Genomic DNA, 26125 nt, shown 5'->3' on the forward strand with positions numbered 1-26125 from the left:
GTGTGCAATAGTATAATTGCATTTGTGTAAAAAGACAAATCAGGGGAATTCTTGACAGCAATTTGAAATATGCTTGAACTGAAAAACTTTCATTACTCTGAATATTTAGTGAATAACCTCACTCCTATTTTACCGGTAGACATACAGCAAATTTTTCCAGAAATGACATGCTTTCTTTGGGAAGGCACATGCTATCTGAAAAGTAATTCTAGCACATCAGACTCCACATATCTCATTTTACTTATGAAATTCCAGTGCTTTTAACGTACGGGTTTAGACAAGAGAGTATAGTTCACACCAGTGTGCATGGATAGCTATAGTGTAAGAGTTGCTAACACTATTGTGGCTTATTTTGTAAAAGAAGTATAGAACCCTAGAAGAGTTTGGGTTGGAAGGGACCATAAAGATCATCTAGTTCCAACCCCCTGCCATGGGGAGGGACACTTTCAACTAGATCTACTTGCCATGCAAATTAAGATTTTTCACCCAAAGAGCAAAGACAAAATACTTGTATTTCAACATATCTCAATTATTATCATGCTAGACGATACTCTACTTCAGCTGCCACAGATGGTCCTTCCTGGCTACAGCAGACCAGATGACCTTCCATTACACGTAATTACCTCCTCCTGGTGGAGGTGATCACAGAAGTCCCATGATGTGATGTGCATTCTGAGCAGGCTGGACAGTCCAGAGGAGATGGGAATCATTTACCACCCTAGACTCAACTTCTAGGATCTTAACGTCATTTCCAGGTAAAAATATTCCTTTCTCTTATTGAAGGTTTTCCATTTCACATTTCTATTGGAAGATTTGCCTTCTCTTTGGATGCTTTTTAGACCACCTGCTGTATTTTTTTGCCTCTTCTACTAATTTCAAGAGAGCATCAAGGACTAATTCTTGACCTTCCTATGAAGACAGCTTTATTTTTGGTGATATTTACATAGGTCATTCAGGGACAGGAGTAACACTATCAACTCATTGAGGCCCTTAGTGACATGGTTTAGAGGTGGACTTGGCAGTACTGGTGTAATGCTTGGACTTGATGATCTTAAAGGTTTTTTTCCACCTAGCTGATGCTTTTTCATAGGCTGTTACACAGCAACCATCAGTAACACTATCCACCCTGCCAAAAAAAATATAAAATTAAAAAGTTTGAAAAACTGAAGTGACCTAGATGATCTTTATGGCCCCTTCCAACCCAAACCGTTCTATGATTGTGGTTCCTGATCCCATCCAGATCCACTCCCGTTGCTCTAAACTGACTTGTTTCCAAGCAGGACAACAGACCAAAGACTGTCCACTGCTGGTTGGGTGTTTCTGCCACAGATTTTCAACCACCAAGCAGCTGCCTGACTAAACTAGCAAAACAGTTTCTTTGGGGGAAACTTATTTTCCATGAGATGTCTGCAAACTTAGAGCATGAATCTGTTTAGAACAGGTTCACAACATCCAAAAAAAAAAAAAAAAAAAAAAAAAATCTAGGGAAAGTAAATTTAGGAAAAAAAAAAAAAGAAGTAAAGCTTTTCCATAGCTCTTCACTCAGAAGAGGTGAAAACTAACATTCAAAAGTAACAAATATTAACTAGATAATAAAAAATTATTATTCTACTTCTGCAATATACTGCTGGTACATTGTAATCTGACAGTGAGTGTCACAACACTGAAGATCGCAGTATTACGAAGCAGTATTTTTAGAAAAACACTAAAGGACAGTTGAAGGGGGTTGGAACTAGATGAACTTTAAGGTCCCTTCCAACTATCATTTCTCAAGGCCCTTGCCTGAAAACTGTTAGAGACTTCAGCATCCTTTGGGCAAAAAATTGTTAGCTTTTCAATGTGGTCAGTTAAAATCAAAAAACTAAAATAAAGATCTTTGCAGCAAATCATCTTCACATACAACAGTAGACTTTCATTTTCAGTTGAACTGAAGTTCCACCCTCCCCCCACCACCACATTTCCATTTCAGAAATATCTGCTTAAATATCTGCTTAATGTGAAGGTTTTTTGGGGTTGGGGGGCTGGTTTTTTTTGTTGTTGTTTTGGTTTTTTGTTTGGTTTTGGTTTTGGGGGTTTTTTTGTTTTTAAATTCTTCCTTAATTCTCTCTGCCATATAGCCCACTTTATAGCTCCTGGATTCCTAAATGACTTCTCCAGGCATAAGAGCAGTAGCAGCACTGCAGACCTTCAGTGGCAGCTTGTGCACAACTGCCGATATTTTAGTAGTGCTTTCAGCTCAGCTGAAGCCAGAACTGAAACTATAGTAGCCCACAGATAAAACCCTGACCATCCCAGCACCTCAACAGCCTTTATCACCATTCTAGCCTACATATTTTCCCATTTACCCAGCAATTTTGGCAAGGGGTATAAAGCCATTAGAAAGCTCAATTTGAATGATTACAGTTATAGGAACTGCTTTGCTTTTAATAGAGTATTGCATTTTGGAATAAACTCATTTTCTTCTAAAAAAATACTTCAAGTATTTTTAACCTACTCAAGATTATACTTTCCAAACTAAAATAAAAAGTTTTCACACAGGTAAAAATAAAATGTTTTACATATCTATTCTGGCCCATGATTTATAGATTCATTATTTCACTAGTCACACATTAAAATCCCTAAAACCTATTTAGAGCTATTTTCTCCTTTCACAGACATGGGAAAATTCTTCTATCTCCTTCTGCTATTTAACAACACATTTATATTCTTTTAAATGTTAAATTGCATTAGCAGTTTGGTCACTGCATATTGTGCACTAAGCTCGAGTATTTTAGTTCTGTTCTCGTTTATGAAAGCTGAAATAATGAGTTTTGCATTGAACATCTGTATCCAATGAAAAATATATTAGGTGTCGGCTTTCAATTCACTGTATTTTATGGCTCCAAAAGGTGGCATTTCTTTGGTAGAAAAGACACTCTGACATATTTAACAGTTGAACTGAATTGATTCAAATGAGAGTAATGTTCATAGCCTGAGGAAAAAAATGGCTCTGTATATTTGTATGGAAAAAACATTAAACTCCATTAAAAATGTATAACTCCCACTATAATTACAAGAAAGCCCTCACAATATTTTTATAGCATGGTAATAACATTAAGGATAATAAAAAAAAACAACCAACACTGCAAGTATGAAAAACAAACAGGAATATGAAGGCTTTTCCAAACCTTACAAGCATTGCTCACCATCTCTTTGACTGCAATCACCAGATGTCCCTTACAAAGATCAACCTACCTGAGCACCTACCACTTCGAAACCGTGGGCAGCTATCTGTAAGGGCACCCAGTCCTGGGGGTCCTAATGCAACCACACTGGGAGGGCTATGAAAGATTAATTAAAAAGAGCCCATGCCCAGGGTGGATGCCCAAGGGGTTGAAGATAAAGCATTCCCTATGGGCCACCTCAGACAACCAGAGCCTTCAGGAGAAGGTGGAGGAAATCAAAGACTACAAGTACCAAAATCTAGTTTGCTCCTCTGTTACTGCACTGAGCTTTTCCACACTTAGTTTAATAACTATTTACTAACTATTATTTTTATTGTACACTGTAGTGGTTAAACAAAACTACTAGTTTCCAAATAGAAACATTTCATTTGGGTGAGTCTCTGAAACATATCAGTAGAAGGATGAGCTTCTACAATACTGAGGCACCAGCAGAACAACTCTTCCTGACCCTCTCAAACTGTGTGACATCTAAACCCAAAATAACAAAATACCATAAAAACAAAGAAAACAAAGGCCCAAAGAGTTTACGCACATGCAAAACTGGTTCTTTTCTGACAAGGCTACTCTGTTCCCTACAATGGCTAACAGCAAGAGAAATAATTTTGGTAGCATTGGGACATTATCATTGTCTTGAAATGGGACATATAAAAAATCCCACAGGCACATTGACACCAAAGAAAATTGTAAAGCCACTCAACTAAAGAAACTGCACCAGTGCCAGAAGAATCACTAGAAGTATCAATATCATAAATGACTTGATATTCAGACATTTAAAACTTGCATTTCCCACTGGCTTGACCTGAACATGCTGATGTTGAAAATAAAGGTACTGCTATAGAAGACTTCCCAATGTTCATTCCCCAAACTTGACATCTCCTTCCACAGACCTTTGAATTCCAAGTCTGGTCTTCAGATCAGTGCCTCTTCTAACCTCCTCACCTCTCTGTTCCTTTTCTCTCAGCCTACTTAACTTTTGCACCCAAGAAACTTTTAAATGCCTCCTACAACACTGAACATTTACATATCCAATTCCTCAGCATCCTGCATTCTCCAGCTCCTTACCCATGAACTTCTGAAGCCCAGAAATCTCTGGGTCCTCTGTTAGGAAGAGGCCTCAGCACTGAAACCTTGGAGCCCAGACATGTGGCAAGTGCACATCTTGCAGGTCTGTTCCATGGTGCTAAATGAAGCTGGATGGAATCAGCAACAATATAAGCCCCTGCAGCTGGAAGCTGGGCTCTGGGAACAGGAAAAATACCAGAGCTCTACACAATAGCCAAAGAGGAAACAGAGAAACCTTCCCTCTGTACCTGTCCCAAACTAGAGACTGGTGATGAGGCTCTATGCCTAATAAAAACAAGGCTAAGAGATGATCATAATTTGCATGACAGTTGGGTCAACACATCTTAATTTCGCCAGTGCAAGGATCTCTCAACTGAGCCACCAGAGTTCTGCAGAGGGAAGTGAGACTATGAGACACAATATCCATAGCTCCAGTCTTCCTTTCCAGCATGGAAACCCCAACCCCCACAACACTGACGTCTCCCACTTTGAGAATGCCATCATGTACAATATTGTGAGTCAATCCATCTGACACATCGATTTCATCTGCCATGTCCTTTTTCCAGCCCCTGGAATACAGGCAGCTAAAATCTATTCAACATGGAGCTGAAACGACAAACTGACCTCTCAGAAACTCCGAGTTCCTCTGACGTGGTTCCAAAAATAATTAGCAGAATGCATTCAAAAGTACTTGTGAATCCTCAAAAAGCCCACAACAACATTCGTGCTAAATTAGAATGAAATGCCTGAAGTCATATAATGGTTTGAGTTGGAAAGGACCTTAAGATCATTCAGTTCCAACCCCCCCGTCATGGGCAAGGATGCCTCATGTCACCCAAGGCTCTGCCCAAACTGGCCTTGAACACCGCCAGGGATGAAGCATTTACCACTTCTTTAGCCAACTCATTCCAGTGCCTCACCACCCTCACAGCAAAGAACTTCTTGCTTATATCTAACCTGAACTTCCCCTGTTTAAGTTTGAACCCATTCCCCCTTGTCCTATCACTACAGTCCCTGATGAAGAGTCCCTCTCCGGCATCCTTGTAGGCCCCCTTCAGACACTGGAACCTGCTCTGAGGTCTCCACGCAGCTTCTCTTCTCCAGTCTAAACAGCTCCAACTTTCTCAGCCTGTCTTCATACGGGAGGTGCTCCAGCCCTGGGGTTAAAAATTCTTACAGGATTATTTTCCAGCTTCACCATGTATCTCAGCCTTCCAATCTATCACTTAGGTAAGGTCAAATTCTGGCTGTGCCTAATTTCCATCTGATATCAAAGCCCTTCATTCATATTATAAAGTGCAATATCCCTCGATTGTTTTCCAGTTTGGAACTTCGAACCCACACCAGGCTTTGCTGCTGCAAAACTGTCACCCTTTTAACTTTCAGCAACACTGTGTCGGACATATTTGCCTCTCCACAAATATGTCCAAACCCACTCTCAGTTGACCAAAGTACCTCAGAGAAGTTCAGCCCTATTCTTGCCTAAACTACTATCTATTATTAAAAATAAAAAATCTATATTTATTTGAAAATACTATGTGCCCTTGTTGAGTCATAGTACAAATGAAGGAAGAAAACATAGACGAAACAAAATGTGAACCAACATGATAAAGATTACTTGAAATACTTTTTTTTTTTTTTTTTAATAAACTGAGAAATCCTATTGAACTAAAACTGGCATAAAGACACAGTAAGGCCACTCAAGTTTCAGCAGAGAGCAAACTAGGGTGTGGATACACAGAATATTATCTGCTCTGAGTTATCGGTGCATCCATGTGCATGAAGATCCACTGACCATTAATGCAAAGTACATTAATTCTCCCATGAAGAAAAAAAAACCCTTGACATGACAAACAAAGGACTCTTGCTTATCATTTTATCCTTTTGGATGCTGAAAAATGAGAGAGCATAAACAGGTTTTTACAAGGTAGCAGAACGCTATGAATTCATACCTACTTCGTCTTACATCAGCATGCTCACACATCCCTCTTCTCATTAATCTAAACTATAAAGTAATTAAGCCAAATTTGAATTCTGAGTTAATACATTTATATGAATATTAATTGCTTAAATTCAGTTACATTTAATTTATTTTGAATGTGAGTTTTAACTTAATTGAATTATTAATTTGAATAACAATGCCTACACAGGAATTCAAATCAGTTTAACAAATCACTGTAATTTCAGTTCTTCAGGACAACCTCTGAGAACAGAACAGCCTTGTGAGAAGGGGGGGAGGGGGATGCATTAAGCAAATGAACTGTGTATGTTGCTTAACTTAAAGAATGTTGTGCCCATTTAGTTCTGCAGTGTAGAATTTGGTGGCCGTATGAAAAATCAGATCTTTAATTATAGTTGGCATTCCAGAACCTCCTGCTGATTACTACTTTCTTGCTAAATAGAAGCGACCTCATTCCTAAACTTGTCACTGTGAGAACTCTGTTATGAACTGCAAACAAGCTTCTATTTATTGGAGAGTGGCTCACTAAAAATTCATTGTTTAAAACATTTAAATGATATATTCAATCCCTAATGTAATGTGCTTTTGATTCAAAAAACAGTCTTTTGGATTGCTGTCTTGTGGTAATTGGAATGAAAAGTCAGGATTTCTGGATTTTGTTCTGGCATTGCTTAGACAATTTTATATTCAAAACTCATTAATTTAAATGGAAATACCACACAAAGACATAACTTAAAACAAGTGCCACTTTTGCAGTTGTGGATTCATAACTATTCCATCTCCAAAATGGGTATCGCCTACCTGCAAAATACTGTGCTGTTGTGTTCTACTGACACTGTAGTCACTGACTACACCTCTCCAAACATAGAGAGAGATACCCTTATACCTTCCTCCTAAAAAAGGAACGTGCAGATGAAAGGCACTAGGTACACTCTATTACTGTATGACATCACTGAGATGGTTCAGCTGCAACATTTGCCAAGACAACACACTGCCTATGCCTTACCGGAACAGACGTCCGGGGGGAAAAAAAAAAAAACCAACCAACCAAACAAACAAACAAAAAAAAAACAAACCACAACAAAAAAAACCCCACACACCCAAAAAAACCCAAACAAAAACCCCACACACACCACAAAAGCTTACACATGAGATTTAAAAATGCACATCCCAAATTTCCTTCAAAATAACATCCACAACAGTTTCATGTAAACATCACCTCCTCTGAAATATTTTCTCCTCTTTGTTTAATGAGAGGAAGTGCTGCCATGTTTCCCTTAAGATAAGGTGTTGTGCAAGTCATGTATTTCTTTGGTAGAATCCTTTGCAGTTACAGAGATCACACAAAAGCCATTTCCCCCTATATGTTCTCAACAAACAACATACTATTTCCTGGCTCATAGTTTCTAAATTCCACCTTCTTGAATGAGTCGTATACCCCAAAGAAACGTCTGTCTCCTTCCTGCCAGGGACATACTCTCATTTGCTCCTCTTCATGTGTACCTGATTTTTTTCTTGGCTTTTGGTTTGCATCCTCCTTTTCAACATGTCTTGGCTTCACACACAGCTGCAAACAGTAAATTCCCAGGTCCCAGCTGCAGCCACCGGCTCAGATCCCTCTACACACAAGCTTACACAAGTCTTAGCATTCATTGCCTCGGGCAGCAATTATCAGTCACTAGACTGTTTGGTTGACAAAGGACTATTTAATGGTTCCTTCTGTTATAGACAGTCGGTACACCCATACTTTTTAGGATGCCTACCAATTGGCCCACAAAATGGAAGATGTAGGTGGATGGCAACAATTAGCACCACTCGACTTAATAGTGTTAATACAGAAAAGACACGCAAAATAACACTTAAAGGGAAATTTGAGGAAAAAATAAACATGAAATGAACAATAAAGTCAATTATGCTACTCACGGAAACACTGTGGAGGCAAGTTACTTAGTGGCTTTTCTGCCCTTGGTAACTGTCACACTACACAGAGGTAGCTAACTAATCATAACAACCTTTATTTCTGAAACACCAAGAAGCCTGAAGGACTGAATTCCCAGCTAACAGTGTATAGAGTTCTCTTACTGCCAGTATCTGCATTCCATCCAATTGTATCTTACCCAGTAGGTTTGTAAGCCACAGGGCCAAATCCTCTTTCATCGGCAACAAGTTGGCCTCATGTCTACTTGCAAGCCACTGACTGTATTGATGCATATCAGAGAGGCCAGGCCCACGCGCCTTGGGGCTCAGAGCAGTGCACATTGCTTATCCACTTGCTGTACCTGTTTTATCATACAGTGAAAAGAGAAAAAGAACAAAGTATGCCATTATACCAAATAAAGTTTCATGGGTTCTGTTTTTAGAATTGTAGAAGATAACAACAGTAACTATGAATCCAAGAAATCAGATGTCAGACAGACAGATGTGGATCTAACACATGCATGCATCATGGATGACTGAAGTTTTGTTACGGATCACGCTGCAGGTGATTAAATCATACACATAAACGACAACTTCATTTGTACTCACCAAGTTACACATGTTGCCAACACATAACCAAATATTTTGCAAGGCATTATTAAAATCAAATAAAAATAAACATTTTATACAAAGCTAACAACTCATTGCAGTGCCTGATCCAATATCCATTCAAAGTAAATGGAAAGCTTCAGAGATTTTTGGATCAAGCCCAAGAAAAATACAAGAATAACTGAGTTACACTACTACAGCAAAGTTAGTAGCAATTAACAAATGCCATTACCAAATGGAATCAGTCTATTCTACAACTTCAAAATAATACAAGACAAAACCCACAGCAAATATATTTACTGAATAGCATTATTTTTTCAGAAAGCAGCACAACAGGTAGTGCTGGTCAGCCATGCTTCCCATTTCTACCTTTTACACAAATACTCCTCTGCTTCATCCAGGACTTACCTGCAGCTCAAGCTTCAGTAAGACAGTATGACGCGTGCTAAATATTAAAGTATTGTGAGTCTTGCAGCAGCCAGAGACCTTAGGCGCACTGGACCTATACCTTTGCTCCTGAAGGATTAATTCCCCTGTCTGTGGCAGAAGTGTGCGAAGTAAAGGTTATTTCTCTCTCTGAAAAATAACCTCAGACCTGGACCTCAATGCTTGTAGCAATGAGCCCTGATACTTTCTTGCCTGGCTGGCTGTAGCCTGCTGAAAGCCCAGTCTCACTAACCAGTACTCCCAAGGTCTTAGATAGGTGGCACTAGACAGACATGAACTGGGACAGACATTAGGGGAGGCCCATAAGCAATTGTTCTTTGCCTATTATTAACTGGCTGATCCACACCAGCTGTAGTTACATATATCAACTGCCTTCAGCTTGTGATGTTCTACAAACATTGTTTCTGTCTGTCCTTTGCATACCATCCAAGTCAGGTAAGAGGCATTTGTGACTTGAAAAATGACAACAAAACCAAACAATTTGTTACACTATTGCCCTCTGGCCTGGAAGAACAAGAATACTGAAAACAATTCCTTCACCAAAGAAAGAGGAAAATGTTTACTGAATGTAAAAAGCAATTGCCTTTCCATAAAACTGTGCTGTAACCAACATTTCCAAACATACGTAAGTCTATTTGGTGTATTTTAATGCTTACATTAAAACGCTCCAGCATTTTTTAACTATGCCCTGGTTAACTAAACTCCTCGTTGGCAAACTCATCTGCTTAAGCTCTCGTTGAGAGCACCTTACCCCAAATCCTGAAGTTTGGCTTGCCCCTGAGATATACGCGGCTTTTACTGCTAACATACTTCTTACTGAAATTGGACAATTTTTCAGCTAGGGAGGGGGAAAAGTATATTTTATTCCCTTTTATAAACACAGATTTATGAATTATCAGTAGATTTTACACTTTCTAAGAAGAAAATCTTATGTATCAAAGTTCCTTCGAAAGCAAAGGAGTTTAAGGAAGTCTAAAGTATGTAATTTAAGCAGAGCTCTATTCTGAAAACTGACTTTGTAAAAATGAAAACTTGGATTTACGGTTTCCTGGTTAATATATCCGAATCATACAATCATACCTGTTCATTTGGTGAGGGGGGGAAGAGAGAGGGGGAGGGAGAAGGAGTGGGGGGAGAAGGATTTGATTTGTGTGGAGCTAACAGCCTATCTGCAACATCATTCTCAAAATAGAGACCTTCAGACTGGATGATACTAATAGCTAAGGAATTACAATGCCAGTATGTCTAAAGTTGCTCTAAGTCACTCAGAACCACGCAACTTAGTGCTTCAAAACACTGCTTCATTTTGGATGGAAACCGAGGCAAGATGGATAATTGGCACCACCTTGTCTTCAAAGGTTATATGGGAAAAAACAAGTATAAATATCTCTGTCATATAATTTCTTTCCAAAAAAAAAAAAACAAACAAAAAAAACCAAACAAAACAAACCCAAACAAAAAACTACTACTATTTTTCTGTCTGATTTCTGGATTCTATCAACTCTGTTGATATGGTGAGAACTAAAACTGAAACTAGTTTATTCTCTTGAATCGCCTCTGAAATGATACTGGCAATATGAAAAGGCAATAAAAAAAATTACTTATTCCTGGATGTTCACTTCATGCACAACACACAAAGTAAAAATTCATCCTTTTTTGGCATCCATTTTTCAGTTTATTAATACTTATGTATCTAAATATTTAGGAAACAAAATCCTGCCATTTATTTCTTTTGACATACAAATTGGAAAAATATACCTGAATAAAAAAAGAAGCACCATTGTACTAAAGGAACCAGTCAGACACTGCACCACTTTATTGGAAATAATTTAACAGCTCATACATGCTTTGAGGGGGGGAGGGGGTGTTAGACTACATGATCCCTGGAGGTTCCTTCCAACCTAAGTTATTCTCTAATTTTGTATTTCAAAGATGCACACTGGAATATTCACCATGGGACTCTAAGCAGGGTCTGCCCTGCTAAGAATACCACAAATGACACATACACTGAGCTAGGTTGTGTTAAGAGGAAAACTATGGAGACATCTTTTTCTTCCACCTCAGGAAAGGCCCACCTACCTTATCACTTCCAAGACTACAAGTTCCATAGGGCACTTCAAGTATGGAGCTAATTAATAACCAACAACATTATAACATGCCTGATAGCCAGCCAGATTTGATACAGGATGCTACTACTGGTGGGGCAGAAGTAATTCTAAGGTCTGAAAGTTGCATTTCTGTAAGACTAGAGCAAAGACAGGAAGGCTGCTGGAGCAGCTACATGGAGGCAGTTTGGGTTTCCCCATCAGGCTGTGAAACAAGCACTGCAGTCTGTTTATGCTTCAGGCTGATCTCCATGGTGACATAGCACAGAGAATTCAGGGATTTGAGATGTTACTTCAGCTTGTCTCTAAAATACAAGCTGTGTTGAAATATATTTCATACTTACCTGCCTCTTGTTTCATAAAACTCAGCAACCAGGCTGTGTGAAGGTCTCAAAGAACTTCTGAGACTCATGAAAAGAAATGTGGGAGAACAAAGAGCTTGGATTTCAGTGGATGGATGGGTGCTTTAGTTTCAGAGTAACTGTAGTAGTAGGAAGAGAGAAGATACAGAGACAAGAAGGGTATTCTAAACTAGTTTTACTAGAACGCAAGTTCTCAGAACAGAAAACTAGGAAAGATAAGGAAAGGCAGATAGACAGGTGACAAAAATGTCTAGAAGCTGAAAAATTATTCCAGCATCTCTATACTGCTACTAGGTCCATGATACCTCAGGGCTGAAATACCTAAGCTTCATTAAAAACATTCATCTCCTTCATCAACTGTAACAGCCCATACATTAACTGTTGAAACTTTCATCACATACTAGCCAGGATCTGTGAAGAAGCTGAACTGGCTTAGGTGGAGGTGACAGCAGTTGGGTCCTGAGCTCCTTCAAGACCCCTTTGAAGATTCAACCTGAAGTCAAGGCCAGGCTCTTGATTCTTTGCTCAGATACAATCAACTCACTTCCTTAAAATGTCTCAACATATTTATTTTCTGGTGAGCTGAAGATAAGTTTAACAATTTATCAGTGAGGAATTTGGTCAGATTTTTAACTTGCCACTGAGGTGGACAGTAGTGTTCAAGGACACACCACCACAGCTGAGGCAAACCCCTGGCTCCCACTATTTCATCGTTTCCTTTTGGCAGGAATAAAGAATGAATTAAGTAGCCAAAAAAATATTGGTTTTCCTAATCTCACTACTTTCTAACAGCAACGTCAAATCATCATATATAGAGCTCTTTGAAACCAGCCAACATAAATACATCAAATATTTTACAGAATGTTACACTCCTCTATAAACTGTTCAGGCTGACATGATATGCAGAAGCATTTTCAAAACTTACCTCTGAATGCCTTGTTCCTCAAAAAGCAACTTCTTCCCCCTACTATTCTGAATGCAGACAAGGAAAGGTCTTCAACTACTTTTCATTCTGTTTTGTCACAGGTCACATTTATGCAGCACGGCCTTTTTTTCCACCTCTCTAAACAACAGGATGACATCTCAAATTCTTAGACTTCTTGTCTAACTGAAGAATTCAGTGTGGGATAGTTTACAGTACACCCAGTAACATGTAACAGACTCGACACACTAAAAGGCTATATTTGCCTCTGCTTGCTCCTACCAAACAGTGAAGTTTTTATTTTGCTTTACAGTAGTACATTTAGTTTTCTGTGTATTGTAGTTCACCACTTGTATTTTGCCAGTAGTGTAACTTACACTACCTCCTGATTGTTGTCAGTGATCACCAGGGAAAAGCAATGAGCATCAAACAAGTAATCTTCTGTAATTCCACTGCCTTTTGTTGGGGCTAACTGGTAGAACAAAAGGATTCAAGAACGATACGCTCTGGACTCAAAACACACAGGAGGCAAGGACTGATCCAGACAGCAAAACTGGCTCCACAGTTAGACACTCACAGTTGCAGATCCGTGGATTCAAACTCATTTCCTATTCCAACCACCTTTCTTACCAAGTATGATCAGGAGGAATAAAAACGTATATAGAAAAGTATTTGTGCATGCATAGATACACATACACAGAAAACACACATGTTCCACCCTTTGAGTTAATCACACAAAACAGTGAGGTTTTACTCCAAATTACCCATTCAGTTCCAGGATATGGACATAGTGGCTTGCACTGAGTAGCTGCTGGCCCTGCAGTGCTCTCTGTATTACACTGTCACTGCAGCCTGGTTCCTAATTACAACACGAATGTTAGTTCCCAACCAAAAGGAGGCTTGAACAGCTCCTTTTAAATTGCTACTAGATATAATCCTTCCAGGTCAGGGACGAAGAAGTCTTGCTCAGTCACTTGCTCTGGATGAGCTGGTTTAAGAATTAGCATAGAAATTCAGTATCCAGTGCATCAAGTGTTTGTATTTGTATTTAGTTAGAAAAGATTAAAACAATGTTAAAAGTATCTATAGAGGGGAAATAAATAAAGCACATACAAAACTCTCTATACACGATGTATAGAGTCCTACATGATGTATTCTTTGCACCATATACCAGCTTGACTGTGACACTGTGTGACAGACGTTTGCTCTGATCCACCCAGGTACTGCCTCCTAGCAGGCAAGCTAATCCGCTGGCTCTGTCCACTTGGCAGCCAAACCAGAGTTCTCCAGGACTGAGGATTTGCATGTGTGCCAATTCAGTGGCCTACTTGCTCCACAAAGCTGGAACAACTGGCAAAAAGATGGCATAACTCTGTCTTGAACACCAAGTTCAAAGACTATTTCATAAAAACCTCATGGAATTAAATATGATGGCTCTAAGCTTGTGAAATGAAGTCTCCTGTAATATCACTGAGGCAGTGCATCAGCTATCAGTTGTAGAAGAAACAAAACATCATGCACACAACTGTGTGCATGTCACACAGTTTACTGTCAGTGGTAGAGAGAGCAGACAGTGACTTAGGCAAAAGCAGCAAGAGCTTTACTCTGAAGGAACTGGAACTTGAGCACTAGACTGCACATTGGCTTTAACAGAGGGGTATCAGCTATAACTGCGGACAATCTCCTGCTGTCTTAGAGAGAAGGTAATGCTATTGGAAAGAAGCCGTCCTGGAAAGAGAGGAGACAGAGGATCAAAAGCCAGAACAGAGCTCATGAGTATCTGGCAAGGGTCTTTGCTGGATCTCCCTGCTAGTTCCAATCACCTAGAGCAGATGGAAAAGAACAGAACTTTTGAAACGTTAATGGAGTTTAAGTGGACTGTGTGAAGCATTTGCTCACTGGAACTGCACGTTGGGTGCAAAAGAGGCTGAAATAAAATACCCAACTTTCATAAACAGATTAAATTGCATCAACAAAATGCGCATTTGTGCAAGCAGAAATGAGGCTGCCCACAATTTGGGACCCATACTTGCAACCACCACTCTCACATCAGCAAGTGCCAGTTTTGACACATGTAGCTGTGTCAAAAACTGATTTTAGTTTTCGTGTGTCAGTATTAGCATATTTTTCAGATTTGGAGAGTATATCATTAGTCCACAGACTAGAAGTTGCTCTTGTTTTTCTACCCCCTCACCTATATGTATATGTATACACAAACATATATGCAGAAAGGGGGGAGGGAAGGGGAAGATATATGAATGACTTCCTTTGAGAGCCACAGGGGTAACTAACAACTTCTGCAATTGATATTTTTAACATCAGGAAACTGTTCCCTACGGTAAGATCTTCTAGACAGTGAAATCATTTCTCCAGGTGAAACCACAAAAGCTGCCCTCCTTGAAATCCTTAAAATGGACTAGAGGAAGGGGGGGGGGGGGGGGGACGGACACAAAAGAAAACCGAAAAAGCCAACAAAAACAAAACAAACAACAAGAAAAACTAACAAACAACAACAACAAAAACCCACAGAGACCTATCATTCACTGGTAGATGCTACTCAATCTTTACCACCTGCAATTTCCAGTTTACTACAGAAGAGTAATCACTCATTTTGCTCTTTTACATATGTAAACCCAAACACAATCACTTTTAAAGTGAGTCTGCTACTACATGGCATAGCTCCTCGCCAAAAAGCTATTACAGAGCCTTCCCTTCTATAGGTCATTCTCAGCCGCATCACCCTAAATACAGGTATCTGTAACTTAGTTTTCTCCATCATAAAGCAGCAGATAAAACATCAGCTCACAAATGCAGCAAGCATATTTTTCTAAGGAAATTCAATTTTTCTAGTTATTTTATTATCCTTATAAACTATACTACAACCAGTTTAGGCCAAGATTTCTGGATCTTTCCCAGCTTGACTCAGAGCACGCTGTATACGCTGAGAGCAGGGGGAGGGGCACTGGAGGGGAACCACCATCTGAAACTCATTAATCAATTAGCATTTTTAAGAGCTTACATCAAAATGCGATCTACACTGATAAAGTAAACTTTCATCACAAGAAGCCTTTGTCCTTTACATTATGAATATACGTGTTACAAATGTGTGCAATACCTCAAGTGGCGGATGGAGAACCTGGCACACGAGCTCAGCGATATTTTAGACCTGTAAGGCCTTTGGTCTGAGGCCAGACCAAAACAGAGTTAACCACACTTAAAAATCTGAGCTAATGATTGGAAGCCTAGACATTTGCAGGACTATGCCTAGTAGAAACAATCCTGTTGCCTTGATAATGTCTCCTCTACCAAAAGAAAAGCAAAAAGTCCTTCTCACTCAGACCAAAACAAAGCTTTAAGAATGTTCAATATTGATTTGCTCATAAAATTATAACTTCTGGAAGCTGAGCCCGATTCCTAACACAGCCCAAAAACTTTCAGGTTGATTTCTCTTTGCTTGGCTCTTACTGTATTATGTTTTTCTGCTTGGCTAAGCAAAACAGCCATTAAAAAGGAGTACAAAAAGAAGTTTCAACTTCTACCAGCTAGAAAAGGAAATATATATATTCAAACTGATATATCACATCTTACAAGGAATACAAGCATGTCCCTTGCTGCAAGCACATTATGCAGGCAGTAGTACAGGCTGACTCCCAATCATCAGCTTTGCTTTTAATCATGAAGTTCCATTCCTAAATCCTGTCCTGAAATTAGTGTGAAGCTTAACTGAGAGGTGTAAAGTGAAGCTGAAGAGGTACTCTGGATAGCTAGTGTGCCAATTTAAATAAGCCTGCGGGTAGGGTAAGATAAACAGAGTTACCAGACAAGTTAGTAGCCTAAAGCCAGTAAGTGCTAGGAGTTGAGAGTAGTACTGCCTCTTCCTCATCTCACCACCTCCATCTAGGTTTGGCTGTGGTTCCAACTAGGGCACCACAGTATAATGCTGATCAGGTGGCCTACATCTGATACAAATTGAGGAAAGTCAGCTAATTTCCTATTAAATCACAATCCACATCACAAAACCATCAGAAAACCATTACAATTAGCACTGCATCTACTGCACAGTGAAGAAACCATTCATAATTTAACATAAATGGAAACCAAAGAATACTTTTTGTTGTTCATTTTTAATTTCCAAGTAACATCTGAACCATGCTGGAACTGCACTGAGGAGCCTGCAACACATCCTTCCTGGTGCTCCAGACACCCTTGTCCCTTCGGAGCTCACAAAACCAGTGGGCTCCACTGACACCCACCATTGCAGGAAGATAGTTAAGGATAAGCAAGGCAGCAACCTTCACTTCTTACATGCAAAGCACTACTGAGGAAGAAGAGTCCTCTATCCTCCTGAGATTTGAATCTAAAGCCTGAAGAAGAAAGCAAGAACCTGAAAGGGCGGATTTCGGTGTGAGAGAGAGTCTCCTCCCAACTGCCCTTCGGACCCAGCAACCCAGGGCTACGCGGGATAAGTCTGAGATTGAGGGGAGAGATGCACAGAGCAAGCAGGAACCCCCCGAAAGCCGGGCTGGAAACGCGCACACCGCCTAGCAGGAGGACACCCTCCTCGCACCGGACGCCCCCCAGCCGCCCCCCGTCTCACCCACCGCGGAGCCCGACTCTGCGCGACGCCAGGACGCGTCCGTCTTCCTCGGGGCCCCTCTGCTGTAAGGCTAAACTAGTAATGGCTTTGCCATCAGTGCCGGAGGCGCTGCTCCCAGGTCTGCCCCTCGGGGGGCAGGACCAAGCAAAATACGCCGCGGGATAGCCCCCGGGAACCAACCGATCGCGGGGCTCCACCACGAAACTCCGCAAGCTGAAGGAAGCCCTGCCGATACCCACATCGCGGTGCCCGCCGCTCCCCGAGAACGTGGAAGGGGTGGGGGAGAGACACAAAAGCACAGACTCTGCAGCGAGGAGCCACCGAGCGCTCACCTTCCCACTCTGCTCCCCGGTCCCTTTCTCTTTAACCCCACCGAACGCTCTCAATTTAAAGGAGCCCGGGCTGCGATCCCCACCGGGACGGGGTGCTCGGCTCAGGTCCCGCTCCCGGGGCCGCACTCACCGGCCCACCGCCGCCGCGACGTCCCGGAGCGGAGCTGAACAGGCAGCACTCACGCTGCAGCTCCTCATGCTTCTGTCCGCTCCGAGCGGGGCTCGCCTGGGGAAACCCTGGGTTGGTTTTTTTTCCCCTTTTCCCCTTTTTTTTTTTTCCTTCGGCTTTCCCATATTTCAGCAGTCACCCATCCCGAACGGAAGTGCAACACTTACTTTTTTTTTTTTTTTTTTTTTTTTGCGGAGCGACGGCAGAGGCAGTTTGCACTGATTCACCCTTGAAATGCTGAGATATTGTGTTACAGCCCTTGGCAGCAAGTTGGTGCTTGGGTCCGTTTCTCTTTTATTATTATTGTTACTCCCTTTCCAAGACTCCTGATTGCGGAAAAAGGAAAAAAAAAAATTTAAAAGGAGAAAGGAAAATTTCTCATCCAAGATAAAACTCTCTTTAATTTGACTAGTTGTCTGGGAATTTTTTAACACTTAACAGCACATCTTTGTCACCTTGTCGTCTTCTCCCCCCCTCCCCCCGCCGGCTAAAAGAACAGCTTTGGGAACTCTGCTTTATCACATCTATCTCCAAAACAATTTCATACCACCTTGTAGTCTATTTAAGTAGAGAAGTTATTGCCTGTGAGGGTGCTGAGGCACTGGCACAGGTTGCCCAGAGAAGCTGTGGCTGCCCCATCCTTGGCAGTGTTCAAAGCCAGGTTGGACAGGGCTTGGAGCAACCTGGTCTAGTAGAATGTGTCCCTGCCAGTATGTTTTGTTGCTGCCCACAGCAGGGCGTTCGAACTGAATGAGTTTTAAGGTCCTTTCCGTGGTCTTTCCTATTCTATGACCTAAAAATATATGCTGTTCAGAAATTAAGCATTCTTATATTACTTTTTCAGAAGGGTGATGGGTAGAGGTTTTGCTCCTTCTTGTACATTTGTGCTTCATTTGCCAAGTTGACTCTTCAATCACCTTTCTTTCAGCCTGAAATGGCTCACCTTATGTCCTTTCTGTGACATTTCAACATTTTGTTAAACGCCAGAGATAACCTTCTCCAACTGTTGTTTATTCACTTATTCCCTGTACAGAGAAGCCCCTTTCATGAATTCAATAGCGGGAAACAGATGTTCAGACTTCTGCTTCTCCTAATGCATGCATGTAGATTGTCTGGTTGAGTTTACTAATGGTATCATGTTAGCACTTTCCAGGAGAGTGCTCCAGTCAAACAGCACACTGATTTTTTTCTCTTTCACAGAATATATCCACTTAATTAAGTTGTTCTAGCCAAAGCACATTATGTATAATTACACTAAAAGAATTGTTTTAACCTGATTGCTGAAGAGCACATCAAGCTGACCCTTATTTTTTATTTACATTCTTTTTTTTTTTTTTTGTACTCTAATCTGCTGGGAAAATTTGATTTGCACAATTAATGCTGGACTATTTCTCAATAATTGCACTGTAAGCAAATTCCTGTTCTCTGAGTAGCAGATGTTCATTTCTAGCCAATCAGAATACACACATCTTTCCTTCTTTATTGTATTCCTGTACTCATAGTATGCTGTTCTGATGGACTATTAACTGCTGTGATGAGTGCTTCTTCAACAAGAGCACTTTATCAGCATGCCGAGGTATTTAACTAAGATGAGCTCTAGGCATGTACTATGTGAGCAACAGCACATAATTAAAGGAACTCCTAGTTTTGTTCTTGTTAGCAAAATTCAGATGCCCTGGGCATGGTATTCTTTGGCTCATCCAATTTCTTGGTCAGTAAAAAAAAAAGGGGGGGGAAAAAAAGCCCTCAGATATCTTAAAAATGCACTGCAGTGAAGCAGATGTGAGCTGATGAGCAGATTCCTGTATACACTTCATTATCTTACACAGGTTTTATCTGATCTTGAGAAAGATGTTTTCTTTTTTTTTTTATAATGAACAGCAATTTAAATCCAATTCATGTGTCACCTCAATATAAGAAGCAGCTTGAGATGAGAAGACCAATTCTGTTAAGGTGTCCTCTAGACCTAAAAGTCCTGCCTCCTTATAAAGAAGATAGAATACATTCCCCTAAGCAGCAATTACGTCTCCATTAAAAGCTTCTCAAGGGTCATGTGTACTCTTCAAGTTACAAGTTCCCTACTTGAGAAGCAATTCCACACAGGCAGTTAAGCTGAGGCTCTTTAAGCCATCATGTAGAAAAATCTTAGATGTGCATTTGCATATGTACTGGTGGGAAGCTTGTCAGCCCACACCTGGAGTGCTGTGTTCAGTTTTGGTCCCCTACTAAACAAAAAAGACATGAACAGGCTGGGGAGGACCCAGAGAAGGGCCACAAAGATGATCCAAGGACTGGGAAGCCACATGAGGAAAGGCTGAGAGAACTGCTTTTGTTCAGCCTAGTGGAGACCTTGTCACCATGTTTAAAGGGTGGCTACAGAGAAGATGGAGACTCTCTTTTTACAAGGAGTGACTTGGAACAAGGAAGGGGTGATGGGCACAAGTTAATCCTGAGGGAGATTCCAGCTGGACACAAGAGGAAAATTTTTCACAATCAGAACAATCAGCCATGGAAAAATATCTCTCAGGAAGCAGTAGATTCCCCAACAACGTGATTCAGCTGGACATCATGCTGGGACATATTCTATAGACAATGATTTTGCCAAGAAAGGTAGGACCAGATGATCCTTGAGGACCCTTCCAACCTCATATTCTATGACACTAGGATTAATAGTATTTGCTTCAATTTCTCTTCCCATTAAATTACCCCCTTTGTTATTGGACTTTGTATGAGAATATTTTGTTGAGTTTCTATTTCTGTTTAACACAATTCTGTCCCTGATGTCACCCGCAGTGAAACTCCCTTTAACGGTAATGAAATCGGATGAGGGTTTTTTTATACCTGGTTTATAAGAACTAAACTATCAGCAAGCAAATCTGAGAGTGCTGAATATAACTACAGATATAGCTTCAAATCTCTTCTTACAGTCCTATGGACTCATCTCAAAGCCTTCACAATTTCACCATATCTGCATTGAAACTTTCCCACACCAGTCTATACTTCTCAGCAACATAATCATAATATTGCACTGAATGGGGGGAAAAGTATTTCAACAGGCTAGCTAGTGATCAGATACATCTAAATGAAAATGCTAAGCTCAACCCAGCAGGAAATATGTGGCATATAGAGGTATTTCTGTACAGAGGGACTTACGTGAGTCAAATGTCTTCCTTCCCTACTGGCTGTCTAGTGAAAACACAGCAATTCCATACAGCTTAGACACTGGAACAACTTCTGCAGTCCAATTTAGGATCGTGTATCCATTTGAAAATCCCATAGAGTAGCAGAGTCTTTGGCCATCTCAAGTTCAGCTCTACTTTTCTAACCTTGCTCTTTCCATGAAGTATAAAAAAGGCAGATAGTTAATTCTAACCTATTTGAAGTAATGCACACTCACAAAACATGCAATTTGTAATAAACTTGCCTCTGTAACAACAAAAATCAAGAGTTTCATTGCCTGGCCAGTAATGTAAGGGGAGAAACACACACTGGTCTCTATAAGCAGAAAGCAGGCATTCACTTAGGTTTCCAAGTTTCATGTTCTTTCCACACCACCTTCACATAGTTCTCCCAGTCCTTGTCCTAGTGTGTCCAACATGGCTTTTCAGCATTTATCCCCCACCCCTACACTTTATCCATCAACATTTCAAATTATTTTTCCTCAGAAGCTATTGTTGAGATACTACTTCTATTGCTATTCTTTTCCATTTTTTTTTTCTCTTCAACTGCTCAGTTCAAACAGTCAATCTTATACCTTAGGGAATGCTTTCAGTCCAATATTCCTTTTCATTCTTCTATTAAAGTGGCATCATTGAAGCATTCCTAATGGAAAGAACACCATTCCCTCTGCACTGTATTACATTCAAATGAAACAAGGTGAATGCCAGCTCATTTAGCAAGTGTAAGTTATTTCTGTCTCGTGGGGGTTGGGAGATCCAATTCTTTTTCCCAGCCCTGCAAATTTATCTGTTGTATGAGTTTTGTCAAATCACTATTTCATTTTTCCCACCTGTAAAATAGGCATATTCATAAAAACTCTCTTGCAAAGTAGTCTGATGTTAATGGACAGTGAGAACTGTATAAAGATGGGCTCAAGCTATTAATTCAATTTGTAGAAGAGTCCTGCACATATTTCCCTTCTCTGTCTTTTCTTCTTCCTTCTCCCACAAATCATGTATCTGGTAATATGCTATTAGAGAAGCGAAGCACAGCGGTTTGGGAATCATCTTGGCTCTAGTTATCACTTGCTGTCATAACCAAACAAGAAATCTGTGTGTGATCTTGGGAAAGTTACTTAATCTTCCAGGTGCTTCAGACTTTCAATCTACAAGATGATTATTAAGTATATCCCATGAGGGTTGTGAAGTAGGGGACACCTTTTTAACATTTTGATGTCACCATTGCTTTTTTAATGTATTACCTCTTTCACAAGCATCCTTGCTGTGAAGAAGTTGCTCAATTCCAGAGTCATCTCTGTGACATTATTCTTCATGTAAGGGCATGTTGTTGAATGGCAGTTTTCTTCAGAAGAATCTCCCCAGTTCACAGCATTACAATCTCAAATGCGATAGAGGTATTTCTAATTGCTGACCAAAGACAAGTGCTTATATTTTGAGTATGTTTGTTTCAGACAAAAAGTGCTTTTTTAGTTCTGTACATTTTTCATTTAGGAAGTTACCACTTCGTACATGTTACTTCAGCACCTACAAGCACAGATCATCCTTGTCTAGTTGATCTTTCTTTCTACTGGGAATAATTATTTATCCTTGCCATTAACCATACCAATGCCCAAATAAGGAGCTAGTTTTGTTCAACAGGTTTCTTGTTCAGAATAAAAGCAAAGTATCATTGCCAAGTGTACACTTTTGGTTTTCCTCTAGGGAAGAGCCTGACATATCTCTGTTTATGCTACAGCCTATGCCTTGGGCATGTTCTCCTAACTGGGGCTGGCCAAAACTGTTCTGCTTTCCTGCTGCCCGTCATAGGCTGAATTACAAACAACAGGGAGACTGGTTACCAGCTCCTTTCATTAATGACACATGTTGCTGAAACACATTGAGAGAATTCGAACAAGATCAAATTTCAGACCAACCTTTAAACCAGATGCCCCAAACCCAATAACGAGGAGAGAAACCTATAGATAGTGTGGGGTTTTTTTCCTTTTTTTTTTTGTTTTTAAACCTTGTGAACATTATAGCCATGCTTGCAAATAAGTCCAGAGTCAGAATTCCAGTATTAAAAATCATTTAGTATGATCTTAATTAATACATTGTTTTTTCTTCAACTGTCACTAGTCCAAAGAGCCCACAAAATAATTAAAAAAAAAAAAAAAAAACAAAAAAACAAAAAAAAAAAATCAAGAAATAATGCAACAAATGTGGAAAACAGAAAACCCACTTGTGCAAAACATCATGGGCCTGGTAAATGAGAAGAAAGAACAAAGTACGCCAAACATTTAAGACCAACTATTCAGATCAGTTATCTAAAGGATACGATAGCAGGAGATAGATACTCAATTGCTGGTAATTCCATATTGAATTCACTACTAAATACTGTACTGTGTATCTGTAGCCCTCAGGCTTCATTCGAAAAAACCAAGATGGGAAAGACAATAATTTGAAACTCTTCAGTCTTAATATATGCAGGTGCTAGGGTCTAAATCCATCCTAAAGGTACACAAACATATGCAGTGATCGATCAAGGCATAACTGGTGATACACATCATCTACTGTAACATTCACTAAGACTTACTGGATAAAAATTATAACTTTCAAAGGGTAATTTTAGTTTTTATTACTCTAATAATAAAACCCAGATTATTAACCTAATAATAAATATGGCAGCCTAAGTAAAACAGATAATCATATTTTCTATTGACAAACTGAGTTCACTGGCTGCTTCTTCATGAAATGCTATAAAAGGCAGAGATTGGGAGAAATGCTGATGAAGCCAGGAGATTTTCACTACTGTGGAAGTGGAGCAAACACAAAGAATGCCAGGCCCACAATGTGTAAATCTGGGGGGATGGGGTGGGGAAAGAGAGAGTCTGGAATATCTCTCCCCAAAAAGACACTGAAAAATAAAATCTAACAAAGACTCACAGTTTTGCAGAGTTCAATAAAACTATCCCCAGGGATTTGGAACAATTCCATGGATTTCACAGAACATGGCAGTAATTTCGATACAGACCAGTTACAACTGACTGGGGATGTTCAGAGAGCTGTTAAGAACTGGGACACTGAATCACTTTGGGGGACAAATATAATGGGAAATCTATGACCAGATCTGATGGATTCAACTTCATGTTTATGTCCATTAACAGTATAACTAGAGGAACACTTGGAACAGGACTTAAGTCGCTGTTTGAAATTTCCTAACTAAAACAACATGTAAGGAAATAATGAAATAACATCCATATCATTATTTTTGACCAATATCTTTGTCAGTACTTCCCAACAAACTAGTTAATTCAAATTACCTGGGATAGTGATGCATTAGCCATAGTAGCAAGTTAGGCAGAAGGCATCTATTTGCAGGACAAATTACCTAGACCCAATGTTCTGTGTATAACTTGAACCTTACGTGTTTAGTATTAAGCCTAAATACACATGTTGAAATCATTCCCATCTGAAAACTTTGCAAAAACTGTAAAGGAAAAGGACTTGGAAACCAGGAAGAACAAAATGCTATTAGAAACAGTTATATAGCCAGAGAAACAAACAACAAAACAATGTAATGTAAGCAAAAGGAGAAACAAACAGTTTCCATCTGGCTATCAACCAATGCTCAGCATACTGTCTGAGGAACCACGGCATCCTACCAGGCAGCCTCTACATTTCCAATTCTTTGTCTTCTGCAGTTCTTCCCACACCAGCAAGAGAAAGGGCAATTCTGAACCAAGGCATGTATCTCCATCTTGTCAACAGGACAGGGACGGAGAAAGCCCTGCCTTCTCTTCCAAGTCTTTTTAATAGGTCGTCAGGGAAGAGGAGTACAAACCAGTGTACATCTATTCAAACCAATAAGAGAAGGTTCCAAATATTTAAATGGAAAGCTGGAAAGTGCCTTACTTGAAGTCAAACCTCCCAAACAAATTATCTGCTTAAAGATTTGTTGATGTAGAAGTAACCCTTCTTCCTCAATATTACTACAGAATTAGAATACTTTTTGAAAAATCTTTTGAACAAATGTTTTACTTTTTAAACCCTTAAAATATTTTAATTTAAAATTTTCATGTAGAGGTTAAGCCAAAAATATTAAACAAAACATACTGGTTTTATCTGAACCAACATTTTGGTTTCTTCCCAAGTCATTTCATTTGATAACTTAATTCAGTAGAAAATTCCAACTCCTCATTCCAAGTGAAATCACTGTTTGCAAAGACAAAGAAAATAAAAACCAATTTAATTTTGAGATTAAGAGAATGACTCAGGTTACTACTGCAGAAATGCTCTGGAGTATTCTCTTGGATCATTATTTCTATACTATAGTTCTTAACATCTGCCCACTAGGTCTGCAGTATTCAGGTGATCTGCACCCCAATTCTAAACTGTTAAACATGTCAGCTTCGATCATGACTACTGCCAGATACAGAGGACACTTTCACTAGGTGAATGAGGAGCCCTAACTTGGACACAAGTATCTCTAGTAATACACAAATTTTCAAGAGCTCTTAAGACCCTCAAGCATCTGGCTCCGATTGCCTTGCTGTTGTGACAAGGTGCCTGACTCCTTTAGGTGGTTTGGAACAGTCAATCATAGGCAAGCTTTGTCTGGAAGACAAAGTTTCTACGAACTATTAGATCCAACTCTTCCTACAAAAAGCAAGTAATAATCTTATGATTAATAAACAATCTTAAATTATCAGTTAACAGAACTTGACACTTTCTAGTGTTGATGAGCATCAGCATTTCATAAGAACAAGAAAAACAGACACAAAAAAATTTTCATTGTTTCATGAGTGCTATTTTCTTCACGCAGAGTGTAAAATTCCAATACACTCATTAGAAAGTAATTATTCCTTGATGCAGTTAAAAATGTAATTCTCTCAAACTAAGAGAAGCTATTGTAATATCAAGAAATATGAGGACACTTGTAGCAGTGGTTTCAACTAAGAACAGTTGTTTTGCTATTTTCATTAGAACAAATTGAATCAATAGGATTTTTATTATTTCCAGGTTTACTACTGGGTGATTGATACCATTTCATTAATAAAAAAGGGATCTTTAATAAAGACCTTAGGCTTATTCCTTAATTCTAGGAATTCATCTTCATCTATCACCTTCATCCCATCCACAGGTATGAACTACACAGCAATTTTTTTCTGCTGGGTTTTTGGTTTATGCAAATATCCTTTTAGATAGAATCTCTGCCCCTTTCTTTTAAAAAAAAAACAAACCCCAACTCATTATTATTCTTT

The 26125-nt window shown here is 39.6% G+C and overlaps 1 protein-coding gene across 2 annotated transcripts in view; it reads right to left on the minus strand.

Annotated features, from left to right (window-relative positions):
• Nucleotides 1-17269, minus strand: part of GAS2 (growth arrest specific 2) — a 91238-nt gene extending 73969 nt beyond the window's left edge. Inside the window, exons 1-2 of one of the 2 annotated variants that reach the window (XM_030481772.1) lie at nucleotides 17210-17269; nucleotides 8364-8525 (exon numbers count right to left, since the gene is read on the minus strand). In XM_030481772.1, the coding sequence (XP_030337632.1) occupies nucleotides 8364-8505 (142 nt within the window). In that variant the 5' untranslated portion in view covers nucleotides 8506-8525; nucleotides 17210-17269. Of the gene's footprint in view, nucleotides 1-8363; nucleotides 8526-9180; nucleotides 9265-17209 lie in introns of those variants that run through there. The other variant, XM_030481773.1, reaches the window with a different exon arrangement.
• Nucleotides 17270-26125: the final 8856 nt, after the last annotated feature.

The sequence above is a fragment of the Strigops habroptila genome, chromosome 4 (genome assembly GCF_004027225.2).
Source record: "Strigops habroptila isolate Jane chromosome 4, bStrHab1.2.pri, whole genome shotgun sequence".
Taxonomy (NCBI): Eukaryota; Metazoa; Chordata; class Aves; order Psittaciformes; family Psittacidae; genus Strigops; species Strigops habroptila.